General features: G+C 36.1%; 1 protein-coding gene across 1 annotated transcript; it reads left to right on the forward strand.

The window, feature by feature from the left end:
• Positions 1-308: 308 nt before the first annotated feature.
• LOC124506469 (olfactory receptor 56B4-like) lies at positions 309-1,273 on the forward strand. Its single transcript, XM_047072540.1, is given in 2 exon segments — positions 309-1,026; positions 1,029-1,273. Coding segments are annotated over 2 exon segments (963 nt in total).
• Positions 1,274-14,217: the final 12,944 nt, after the last annotated feature.

The following is a 14,217-nucleotide window of genomic DNA, read 5'->3' on the forward strand; positions in this document are numbered from 1 at the left end:
ATTTGTTATCTGTTAGCAATAAGATTATTCTTGATACATATGTATTTGAACATACTTATTAGAAACACAAGTGGTAATAATAAATGGCTAATTCAAACTTTACCTTTAGAATAAATTTTGACTTGTTTTAGTGCTCCTCTGTGGAATATTTCCAGGAGCCAAAAAAGGTGGAGGGTTATGCACACATAAAAGAAACTGGGTCATTTGGGGGGAGTCTCTATTATCAGGACCCTGAGCTAAATTCTCAAATGCAATCTTCCTGCCATTTCAGTTTTATGGACAGACACTGCAAATGGGGCACCTGTGCTATGGATACTCCCACCAGTGTTACCAACAATTCCAGCCTCCAGATTTCCCACTTCACCTTGATGGGGCTCCCAGGCATTCATGGGTGGCAGCACTGGCTCTCCCTGCCCCTGGCTCTGCTCTACTTCTTAGCTCTTTGTGCTAATCTTCTCATCATGATCACCATCCAAAATGAGGCCACGCTGCATGTGCCTATGTACCATTTTCTGGGCATACTGGCTGTTGTGGACATGGGCCTGGCCACCACCATCATGCCCAAGATCCTGGCTACCTTCTGGTTTGATGCCAAGGCCATCAGCCTCCCTGAGTGTTTTGCTCAGATCTATGTCATCCACTGTTTCTTCTTCATGGAATCTGGTATCTTCCTCTGCATGGCATTGGACAGATATATAGCCATCTGTCACCCCCTTTGATACCTGTCTATAGTCACTGACACTTTTGTGGTCAAAGCCACAGGATTCATGGTGCTCAGGAATGGACTGTTTACTATCCCAGTTCCAATACTGTCTGCCCAGAGACACTATTGCTCCAAGAATGAAATTGACCACTGCCTGTGCTCTAATTTGGGGGTCACCAGTCTAGCCTGTAATGACATCACTGTGAACAAATTTTACCAACTGATCTTAGCATGGATTCTGATTGGGAGTGATATGGCTCTGGTTTTTTCTTCCTACGTGTTAATCCTTCACTCTGTGCTGAGGTTGAACTCACCAGAAGCAATATCAAAGCTCTGGGGACCTGTAGCTCCCACCTCATTCTCATCCTCTTCTTCTATACAGGTATCACTGTGCTGTCTGTCACATACCTTGCAGAGAAAAATATGCCCCTAATCCCTGTGCTCCTTAATGTACTGCACAATGTCATCCCCCCTGCACTCAATCCCATGGTCTATGCACTCAGGATGCAAGAGCTCAGACTGGGCTTCCAGAGACTGCTTGGACTGAGTGAAGATATGTCCACTAAGTAACTCCAGCTTTAGAAGGCCACTAAGGTGTGAAGAAAGGATAGAGGTTTTAGCTGTTGATAGACCTGGGTTGTGATGTGCCTTTATCTCTCACTAGGAAAAAAGTAGCCAATAAAATCATGAAAACTGTCAGTCTCACAGATCAAAATATACATATGAAAATCACAATGAAATTTCCTTTTACTATAAAATAAGTAAGAACAGAAAAGTGAAATGTTGCTGACCACTGATGCAATTCTGAGATTGATACTCATACACAGCTGGTAGGACTGTAAATTGGCCCAGATGTACCAAAAAGCAATTTGACAAAATTTACTGGAGTGTTTGTAAATGTTAATATTCTTTCATCTAGTAATTCTATTTTTAGAAAAATATCTAAAAGAAATAGTCTAAATTGGGGCACCTGGGTTGCTCAGTCAGTTGAGCATCCAACTGTTGATTTTGCCTCAGGTCATGATCCCAGGGTCATTGAATCGAGCCTTGCATCAGGCTCTGCACTGCGCATGGAGCCTGCTTGAGATTCTTTCTCTCTCTCCCTCTGCCCCTCTCCCCATCTCATGCTCTCTCACTCTGTCTCTTTATCTAAAATAAATTAAAAAATAGTCTAAATGTAAGCAAAAATGTATTCATAAAAAAGTTATTGTTAATAGTAGTAAAAAATGAAGACTTTAAAACTGTTTATGCGAATTTACTCTAACTTGTACATATTTGTTTTTCATGTCATTTTCATAATAAGAAAAAGAAAATAAATGTTTATTCTAAAAAGACAGAGAAGGGGCGCCTGGGTGGCTTAGTCGGTTAAGTGTCTGACTTCAGCTCAGGTCACGATCTCGCGGTCTGTGAGTTCGAGCCCCGCGATGGGCTCTGGGCTGATGGCTCGGAGCCTGGAGCCTGCTTCCGATTCTGTGTCTCCCTCTCTCTCTGACCTCCCCCGTTCATGCTCTGTCTCTCTCTGTCTCAAAAATAAATAAACGTTAAAAAAAATTTTTTAATAAAAAAAATAAAATAAAAAGACAGAAAAGTTTCATTTTTGTAGCAGAGAATTTCAATAATAATAATAAATTAATTAATGGTTAACGTGCTAAGTACTTCTCATAAGCCAGAAAACACACACACAATCTGATTTAATACTCACAATAACCCTGTGAGGTGCATACAGTATTATTCCTAATGTATAGCTAAGGGATCTAGGGTCCTGGAGGTTACAGAGCATGCCCCATCAGCACAATTTTCAAGTGGGGGAGCTGGGATTCTACTCCTTGCAAGTGTGATCGCACAACTTTTGCAGTCTTCTCCCTCTTACTCTTGCTCTGTTTCAGAATTTCTATATGACTCTGTGCAACTTATGAAATCTCCCTCTACTTCAATTCTTCAAGTTAAAAGTAGTGACAATCAGAGCATTTTGCTGAACTAAGTCACAGCATACCATGCGAAGCAAAAGAGATAATAAAGAAAACAGGCTTTGAGATGTGATATGCACATGTAAAAACTGATCTAATTATGTGGTAAAACCTTCTTCTAGGAAAGAAAGAAAGAAAATTGTCCTAGAAAATACCTTAGAAAAGTAGCTCCAAGTAACCAATTAATTAAATCTAAATGAAATTTTACCGATTGCACATCTAACAAATATGCATACTTTTGAGTACAAGAATGTTGATCCATGTTCATTTTTTACCTTCTCCAAGCCTAGTACAGAACTTTGCACACAATGTACACTTAATACTTGATTCATGATGTGATTGATCAGTAGTATAACATGGTCTGCCGAACTATGTATCAAATATACCAGACCATGGTACGAAGAATGACTTCAGAAAGTTTTCATGAGTCCACTTTGGAGAACAAGCTCTCAGAAGACATCCCAGGACTGAAGCAATACCATGAGCTCATCCCACCAGGGAAGTGACTGCTGGGCAGCAGAGCAGACCTGCAGGAAGTTAATCCATAATGTGGGACCATCCTAAGAGTAATGCTTGGAAACTCACCCAAGAATGGGGACTATAAACTTTCTCCAAAAGCAGCTATTACCTCACCCTTGATGGACAATGATGACTGATTTAGATTGAGGCAATCCTCCAATAAGAAAAGGTATGGGAGAGACAGTTATAGAATAGGGCTTGAACTTAACCCAACATCCACTGTTTCTAGTCGAAAGGAGCAGGATAATAACAACATCTAACCTTCAAGAGTTTTGTACAGTTTGCAGAACACTTTCCCAACTAATCAACTAATTTCATGCAGTCTTCATAGCAGCCTTCTTAGTTAGGAAGCATTATTGCTTTAGTACTGCATTAGTACTTTTTCACAAAGAAATAGGCGCTCAGGTTGAATGATTATACAAGTTCATCAGCTGGTAAATAGCAATATTAGCCATCCTAAAATCTAGCTCTAAACTTTCATTCACGTATATTTTAATTTATTCATTCATTCAAAACACACAGCATGAGTCTATGTGTAGGAGCCCAAAGTGTAGACCACTCTCAACAGCTCTGTGGGGATGTGTCTCTCAGTCCTTTTGAAAATATGTAAACATCTAACATCCAACCTGGAGTTTCAGCAAAAACTCTGACACAACAGAAAGATAAGAGCAGTTAATTATTCTCTCCACTCTATGTGCCATGAGTATAAAAAGGGATGTGCTTTCTGTTTTATCTTTATAAATTCTTCCTCTTTGCCATGTGTGTTATATTTACTCATTTGCTTTGCCTTATATGATTTTAATACCATCACACTATTTTATTTTCAATTGCCTATTGTCTTTTCTAGCACATTTATTTTCACATCTGGTTTATAATTTAATTTGGATCTGTCTTTTCAAAACAACATTAGCTGTGTCTTCATTATTGTACAAATCAAAACCACAATGAGATATCACTTCACACCCACTAGGATGTTATAATTAAAAATACAGATGGTAAGTGTCGGTGAAGTTATGGAGAAAAATACTGCTGGTGGGGATACAAGCTGGTGCAGCCATTTTAGAAAACAGTCTGGCAGCTCTTTGAGTGATTGTACCACATTACCCAGCAATTTTCCTCTTAGGTAAATACCCAACAGAACTGAAAACAGGTACAAAAATTTGTACCTGAACGTTTATAGCAACATTAGTCATAATTGCCAAAAAACAAAAATAACATAAAGGTACATGAACTGATGAATGCAGTAAAAAAAAAAAGAAAAGAAAAGAAGATGTGGTGTACCCATAGAATGGAAAATTATCCAGCCAGAAAAAGAAAAGAAGTACTGGTATATGCTACAACATGGGTGAACCTTGAAAACATTAGGCTAGATGAAAAAAAGTCAGACAGAAAAAGACACATATTATATGATTCCATTTGTAATAAATATCTAAAATAGGCAAATCTATAGACAGAAAGCAGATAAGTGATTACCATGGACTAAAGGAACAGGAAAATGGGAAACAACTGTTTACAAAAGGGTTTCTTTTGAGAATGGTGAAAATTTCTGTAATTAGAAGTAGTAATTGCAATACAAAAGTATTGTGAATGTACTGGAAGACACTGAAGTATATACTTTAAACTGGTTTAAATACTGAATCTTAATTTGAATTTCACCTCACCTAAAGACAAACAAAAAAACCTTTCTTCTTACGATGTCTCTCCAGTGCCCTCTACTGCCAAAGTTTGGCATCATTACAGTGGACAAAGGCATATTATTTAAAGAAGACTGATCCATTTTCACAGAGCTGGCCAAAAAGAATGGTTTGTAACTTAGTCACAATAAACTGATTAACAGCATAGTTCATACCTTTCACTACTCATCTTCCACATGCACCATTTTACACACGTTTGAACTCCCATACAACAAGAAAACAATTTAATACTTCTATTTTAAAAGATACAACTATTCCACATATAAAGAAGTCCTCACCTTTTCCCCAAAATAACAAGATGCACAATCCCGAGAGTCATTGTATACACTGCTGGATATAATACCATATTCTTCAAATTCAGTCAGAGTCCAATCAAATATTCTGTTACCTAAACACTAAACTGTAAAGTTAACTTCCAATAACTTGTACATAAAAAAGAGAAGGGTTCACATGCAAAAATAAAAGTTTGCATATGAAAAGCAAACAGAAAATATTTAAAGTTACTACAGTTCTAATTACTATAACTGTTCACAGCAACAGTTGTAGCCTCGGCCACAGCAACTTCTTACTCAACACGTCTCCAGAGGCAAAGGAAACAAAAGCAAAAATGGACAATTGCGACCTCATCAAAATAAAAATCTTCTGCACAGCAAAGGAAACAATCAGCAAAACTAAAAGGCAACCGACAGAATGGGAGAAGATATTTACAAATGACATAACAGATATAGGGTTAGTATCCAAAATCTATAAAGAACTTAACAAACTCAACACCCAAAAACAACTAATCCAGTGAAGAAATGGCCAAGAGACATGAATAGACACTTTCCAAAGACATCAGATGACTGACAGACACATGAAAAAATGTTCAACATCACTCCTCATCAGGGAAATACAAATCAAAACCACAATGAGATACCACCTCACACCTGTCAATTGAATGGCTAACATTAACAACTCAGGCAACAACAGATGTTGGTGAGGATGCAGAGAAAGAGGATCTCTTTTGCACTGCTGGTGGGAATGCAAACTGGTACAGTCACTCTGGGAAACAGTATGGAGGCTCCTCAAAAAACTAAAAGTAGAACTACCCTACAACCCAGCAATTGCACTACTAGATATTTATCCAAGGGACACAGGTGTGCTGTTTCGAAGCGGCACATGCACCCCAACGTTTATAGCAGCACTATCAACAATAGCCAAAGTATGGAAAGAGCCCAAATGTCCATCAATGGATGAATGAATAAAGAAGATGTGGTATATATATACAATGGAATATTACTCAGCAAAAAAAAAAGAATGAAATTTTGCCATTTGCAACTACATGGATGGAACTAGAGGTTGTTACAGTAAGCAAAATTAGTCAGAGAAAGACAAATATCATATGACTTCATTCATATGAGGACTTTAAGACACAGAACAGATAAACACAAGGGAAGGGAAGCAAAAATACAATAAAAACAGGGAGGGGGGGCAAAACACAAGAGATTCTTAAATATGGAAAACAAACAGGGTTACTGGAGGGGTTGTGGCAGGGGTATAGGCTAAATGGGTAAGGGGAATTAAGGAATCTGAATCTACTCCTGAAATCATTGTTGCACTATATGCTAACTTGGATGTTAAATTAATTAATTAATTAAAGATTCTCTCTCTCTCTCTCTGCCCTTCTCCCCCACTTGCTCTCTCTCTCTCTCTCTCTCTCTCTCTCTCTCTCTTTAGCTCTCTAAAATAAAAAAAATAAAAAATTTAAAAACTCACCTCCTTGTTGGATGCTAGGCCAATTCTAAGTTCACAAAAGGGTTTTGCTAATGAGTCTTAATATGCCCCCTTTGCATTCTCTTTTTCCACGTTCGTAGTGTTTCATAATTTTGGATGCCATACTGAGATTCCTCTTATTATTCTGCCATCAAAGATCCATTCAGGCCACATTGCCAATTCATTGTCTATGATGGAAAATAAGAATAATTCCATCCCATTATACTGTCATTATTATTTAGTTTCTCTGATACTGTGAAGAAACCCACTGAGCAGACTTACCTTCCTTTGGGCAAGTTCATTGGTGAAAATTATCAGACAACAATCTTTCCCAGAGCAACTGATATTCTATTGGTGAAAGTTATTTTAGATATTTGTAGATTTTCTGAAATACCTTGTGATTTCAGTATAGAGATTTAATGCTGTGAAATGCTTATCAATGTTGTTCCTTTGAAAATCTACACCATTTCTCGCCATAGCATTTCCCACAAGGTCCTGAACAACACATTGTTATTCCCAAGTCCTTCTTGGTTGTGACATCAAATTTTTTATCAGTATATAAATGCATTGTTAGCAAAGTTAAGAACATAAATAATTGCTGTTCTACCAGAACTGTTACTTCTCTTGCTTATTTACAATCAAGAAGCAAAGAAGCAAATTTCCCTAATGTCCTGATAAATCTGTGACTTTCTTTGGCTACAGCTTGACAATAATTATTTATGACTCAGTATATCTTATTAGCAAGCTAAACCTCACTTTGCAACATATTACAAAATCCAAACACAATAATATTCTATTAAACAAAATTGCAGAAATATTAGGTATCTTTGGTTGTAGCAAAAAAAAAGATGAATTTCACACATTGATCAAAATATTGATTCTATTCCAAAACTGGACAGCAACATGCAAAAGAATGAATCTGGACCACGTTTTTACACCATACACAAAAATAAATTCAAATGGTTTAAAAACCTAAATTTGAGACCTGAAACCCTAAAAGTCCTATAAAAGAACACAGGCACTAACTTCTTTGACATAGGTCATAGCAACTTCTTTCTAGATAGATCTCCTGAGGCAAGGAGAAGAAACAAAAGCAAAAATAAACTTTTGAGACTACTCAAAAGATGCTTTCTGCACAGTAAAGGAAACTACCGACAAAACTAAAAGGCAACCAACAGAATGGAAGAAGATATTTTCAAATGAAATATTCAATAAAGGATTAGTAGCCGAAATATATTTAAAAAAAACTTACAAAACTCAACACCCCCCCCAAAAAAAAATCCAATTTTAAAAAGGGCAGATGGCATGAACAGACATTTCTCCAAAGACATACAGATGGCCAACAGACACATGAAAAGATCCTCAACATCAGTCATCATCAGGGAAATACAAATCAAAACTACAATGAAATATCACCTCACTTTGGCTAGAATGGCTAAAATCAAAACACAAGAAACAACAGGTGTTGGTGAGGATGCAGAGACAGGGGAACCCTCTTCAACTGTTGGTAGAAGTGAAAACTGATGCAGCCACTTTGGAAAATAGTATGGAGGTTCCTCAAAAAGTTAAAAATAGAACTACCATACAATCTATCAATTTCACTACTAGCTATTTATCCAAAGAATATAAGAACACTAATTCAAAGGGATACATACTATGCTTATAGCAGCACTATCAACAATAGCCAAATTATGGAAAGAACCCAAATGTCCACAGACTGATGAACTGATATAGAAGATGTGGTGTATATATACAATATGGAATATTATTCAGCCATAAAAAATGAAATCTTGCCATTTGCAATGACATGGATAGAGCTAGAGAGTATAATGCTAAGCAAAGTAAGTCAGCTGAGAAAGATAAATACCATAGAATTTCACTCATGTGGAATTTAAGAAACAAAAGAAACAACAAAGGGGAAAAATAAGAGAGGGAAGGAGGGTGGGAGAGATAGAGAGAAATCAAGAAACAGACTCTTAATTACTGAGAATAAACTGATAACTACCAGAGTGGGGGGCGGGGGGGGGGTGTGCTGGGGATGGGTTAAATAGGTAATGGAGATTAAGGAGTGTACTTATCTTGATGAACACAAGGCAATGTATGGAAGTGTTGAATGACTATATTGTACACCTGAAATTAATATAACACTGTATGTTAACTAACTGGAATTAAAATAAAAATCTAAAAAATATATATTGATTCCATTCCATTGCAATTTTACTGTGTTTCTAGTAATTTTTGACTATTAGAATCTGACAGTCTTTAAGTAACAAAGAAGTAAATGGGTGTTTCTAAAGCTAATTTAAGAAAATTAAGATAAAATTAAAGTTTTATTCAATGATAGTATATGTAGATAGAATACAGAAAAGAGTAAAATGTCACTGCATATGAACAAAAGCATCACACTTTGAAATTCCTCTAGACTGCTTCTTTATTCACTCTTCTCAATATTCATTCATTTATTTGACAAATATTCATAAAATACCTACTATGTGCCAGGAATTGGTCTAGGTGCTGGGGATAGAGCAATGAACAAAAATTATAAAAAGCATGCTTTGGGGGAGCTTACATTTTAATGTGAAAAAGAAAAGAAAAACAAATGATGTCATAATATGACATGTAACATCGGGCATACAGATTGATAAAATAGAGAATTATAGGGTCAGGGACTGCTATTTTAGGTAAGATGATCAGAGAATGCATCTCTCATTAAGGAACATTTGATCTGAATACAAATTCAATAGCATTCTTTTATCCAACTTAATTAACACTAAAATTTTGATGTCATGAAAGACAAGAGAGGCAAGTGGTCTTAGGAAAAGGAACTGATCAACACAGACAAATACCAGGAAGTGTTCAGGTAAGATTACATCTTTTTTTAAATATATATTTTTAAAGTTTATTTATTTTTGAAGGAGAAAGAGAGAGAGAGAGAGCATGAGCAGGGGGGGGTGGTGGGGGGAGAGAATCCGAAGCAGCCTCCACACTGTCAGTGCAGAGCCCAACACAGAGCTCAATCCCATAAACCATGAGATCATGACCTGAGCCAAAATCAAGAGTCAGATGCTTAACCAACTGAGCCAGTCAGACACCCCCCCAGGTAAGATTACTTCTAAAAAAATCCAATATTTTTGGCAATTGAGATCATTAGAAAGAGCAATGTCTATTTGATGTTGAAACAAAGGTTAAATTGCAGTGAGACAAGAAATCTATAAGAGGCAAGGATAAGAAAGCAACATAAAAGAGGTTACTTCCAATATTTGTGATGCAGGAAATAGAGGCAATCTCTGGAAAAGATATGGAGTAAAGACATATTTTGAGATAGGGAGATTTCAAAACCTTCCCACAATGAGAAGCACTATTCATCAGACAAAACTGAATTACTCTGTGAGGATCCTGGAGTGAAAAGCCGTCCATCTGGTGGGCTGCCCTGGGACTAGAGTTGAATGGACCCAACATTATGTGACTAACTACTAAGAGTACTTGGGTTGTATTCCCATTGCAATGCCAAAAAAAAAAAAAAAAAAAAAAAAGACCCTGGAGGATGCTTGCTATAAAGTAGGGAGGGCCTAAAGAGTACCACACCAGGATCAGGCATCTCACCGATCTAATTTATACAAAAACCACAGACTCCAGGAGTGGCAAGCAACGACAAGAATTTGTTCTGAACAACAAAAGGCTGAACACAGACAGCTGAAGCTCAGAGAGCAGAAGCATCCATAGAAGGCATTGCAGCCTGAGAGCCTCTTCAAAGACCTTCCTGAAGTAGTACATAAAAGTCAATGACCTGCATCCTGAGAGGTGAGGGGACAGATGTTTTCCAACTTCCTGCAGTTCTATCCTCCTCTCTGAATTTGATTAATAAATATATACCTTATCCTTGCCTTCTATGGCTTTCCATATTTGATTCTTCACCTCTACTACCTCCCTTCTCTCAGTCTTCTCACTTTTGTAGAAACCAAATTCTGTGATTAGGAAACAGCAGAGAAATGAGGCTGAGTTCCAAGACTGTTAGTAAGTCAATGATAAACCAAGGAGTCTAGAATAATAAATTCTATATCTAAGATTCCTAGAACAAAACACTAAACAATCATACTTAATTTACTTAATTTAATCATACTTAATTTACTTAATCATACTTAATTTACTTAACTAATCATACTTAATTTACATTGATCATGAATTTCCAACCATTTCACTGAGATATGAAACAAAGATTAATATATATTTATATTTGTAAAGAGAGAAAATAGCATTGTTTGCAAGTAATTTTTAAGTTATTTGTTGTGCTTCTTTTTTCTTTAAGATTTTTTAAAGTTGATTTATTTATTTTGAGAGATAGAGAGACACAGTGTGAGCAGAGAAGGGCAGAGAGAGGGAGAGAATCCCAAGCAGGCTCAGCACTGTCAATACAGAGCCCAGTATGGGACTCAAACTCACAACCATGAGATCATGACCTGAGCTGAAATCAAGAAGTGGATGTTTAACTGACTGAGCCACCCAGGCACCCCTTCAAGATTTTATTTTTAAGTAATCTCTACACTCAATATGCGGCTTGAATTTACAAACCCGATACCAAGAGTTGCATGCTTTACCACCAAAGTTGCAGACACCCCTGCAAGCAACTTTTTGTTCTACTTAGAAAATCAGAAAAAGAGAATCAGTGGTAAAATTTAAAAATGTATAATAGTTTAGCAAATGATGATACACAAGACAGAAATGACAAAACAAATAAAATTGCAATTTATAAAATAATAAACCCAAAATGTTTAGTTTACCAGCAGCCATTAATTTGTTGAGGTAATAGAAGAAAAAAAAACTCACAAAATGTGTAAAACTAGTACAAGTTTAGCAAACTGAATGAATTCAAAAGGAAATAACAAAGATCAATATAATAACACTAAGAAAGATAAATATTTGTTCAGAATATCTCAAAATACTAATAATCATAAGAACAGTGCAGAAATAAAAAATTTTAATAACCATGTTTTAAAGAGTGAAAGATTTGAAAGATAAACAAAGGCAGAGAGAATCCACATTTGCTGAATGTAAGAACTTGATAGTATGTCAACTTTTGGCTTTTCAAAATTAACCCACAAATTTAACATGATCCCAACCAAAATTGTTATTTTAGAAACCAATGCAGGAATTCTAAGTTTAATCTGGAAAATAAGCACATAAAAAGGCCTTTAAATTTTAAGAGAATAAATAATAAGGGAATATATTTCTCTTCTGTATTAAATTTATTATAAAACTAAAATTTTTAACTCAGTTTGATATTGGCACAAAATTAATCAGAAAAAAATAAAAACATTTGAGTGCCCAGATACAATTTATACATACAAAACTTTCTATGCAACAAAAGAGGCATAATAATCACTTGTCAAGAAATGTAGAAGCCATTGTTTAATTATGCAAAATCACTTTATTTACATACCTCTCATTAACAGCAAAATTAATTCCATGTAAATAAGTTGCATCACAAAACTAGAAGGGGGGTGCCTGGGTGGCTCAGTCGGTTAAGCGTCAGACTTTGGCTGAGGTCATGATCTCACAGTTTGTGAGTTTGAATCCCGCATCGGGCTCTGTGCTGACAGCTCGGAGCCTGGAGTCTGTGGAGCCTGGAGCCTGCTTCGGATTCTGTGTCTCCTTCCATCTCTGCCCCTCCCCCACTTGTGCTCTGTCTCTCTCTGTCTCTCAAAAATAAATAAATGTAAACAAAAAAAACCCCAGAAGGTCAAGCATTAAAAATTAAAAGTCATAGGGAAGTGAATCTTGGTCAAAATTTTGAGTAAAGAATGGTTTTCTGTAACTGTGTTTTGATTGAATAATTGAATGTTTTGAGAATTTGATAAAAGCCAAACATCTCCTCAGAATAATGTAAAAGTTTTTTCCACATAAATTTAAAAAATTCACAGATTCCTATGGAGACCACCCATAAATTCTTATTAAAAGAGGGAGAATCTTATGCAGGCTCTACACTCAGCACGGAGCCTGCAGCAGGGCTGGATTCCATGACCCTAGGGTCATGACCTAGCTGAAATCAAGAGTTGAGGGGAACCTGGGTGGCTCAGTCTGTTGAGTGTCTGACTCCTGGGATCGTGGGATCCAGCCCCACATTGGGCTCCATGCTCAGCATGGAGTCTGCTTAATATTCTCTCTCTCCCTCTGCTCCTTTCCCCTACTCATGCTCTCTTTTTCTCTCTAAAATAAATTAAAAACTTTTTTAAAAGATTTTCTTTCAATAAAGAAAAATGCTGAAAATTAAATATTCTAAAATGTTAAAAACCATTACCTTTGTTTGTTGGGATTTTGATTTATGATTATTTTTCTCAACTTTTTTTTTGTTTTCTAAAAGTGCTATGGCTTTATTTTTTCTTATTTGTCTTTATCAATTTCATGGTATTATTTTTATTATAATTATAAATGGCACAGCCATTCATTCTTCACACAGGTGGTTAGGGATGGAACCTTGATCTTATACTTAATGCCATCAAACACAGCACAGATACATATTTGGAAGGGAAATATTGATACCTAAATATTTAACAAGGCAAGGTATTATTCACAAATAAAGGTAAAAAAAAGAAAAAGAATTCTCAGGTATTGTCAGGTATTGAAGGCTTCTGAAACCATAATGCCTGTACACCTTTTCATACAAACTCTGAGAGTCCACACGATTCAAGAGTGGACAAAATTGAGAATGAGAGAATGAGGTGGACTGAGTATCAAAAATGAGCTGTGAACTTACCCAAATCAAACAGTCTAAACTGTGTCATAAATGCCTGCTGCTTTAAACCTATACCATACAAAAATCTGGAAGTGGTGGGAAGTATGGTGGTAATTTTGTCTCCTTAGATCTTCTTTTAATAAAATTGATGATTTTAAAAGATAGCTTTATATATGTCTTTAACATCACTTTCATAATCAGAGGAGGAAACAAGTGATATTCCTACATAGTACTGACCTTTTAGCTATGATTTCATGCCAGAGATTAAAATTTTGCTGAAATTTTCTCACTTATTAATGTTTTCAATATATAGGACTCTTACCTAGTGAAATCATTCAACCTCTATATCCCTATATGTAAATAACAACCCCTGTCTGGGGAAGATCAAATGACAAAATTTTTGTCAAAACTTATTTGTCAACTACAGGCACTGTTTAAAATAAAAACATGGTCAGCATTCTCCCTGTGGCTGCCTGGTCTCCTCCTGAAGATCCCCAACAATGGAGAAAACACCTCTGCCCTCTAACTTTGGGATCTTTATAATGTACTAGTCTTCTGGTTTGTGTCTGTATTCCCTGATGCATGAAAAAATCTATCCAGAATTTCCAGAAAACAAAGCCAGTAAATCTTCACTTTTATTCTGCTAAAATCATTTTCTTAGAATCTATTTTGGCTCTTCTGCTGTTCTATCTATCTATATCTATCTGTCTATATGTCTATCTATACAATTTGGGTGTCACTATATATATATAATATTTATTTTTGAATATTATTCAAAATATTACTTACTACTGCCTATTCTTATTTTCTCTTAATCCATAGGCAGATGCTGAGAAGAAGACATCCCATGAT

Source organism: Lynx rufus, unplaced genomic scaffold (genome assembly GCF_022079265.1).
Source record: "Lynx rufus isolate CCGP_SWC_20201006 ecotype Redwood Valley unplaced genomic scaffold, mLynRuf1.p SCAF_9, whole genome shotgun sequence".
NCBI classification, from domain to species: Eukaryota; Metazoa; Chordata; class Mammalia; order Carnivora; family Felidae; genus Lynx; species Lynx rufus.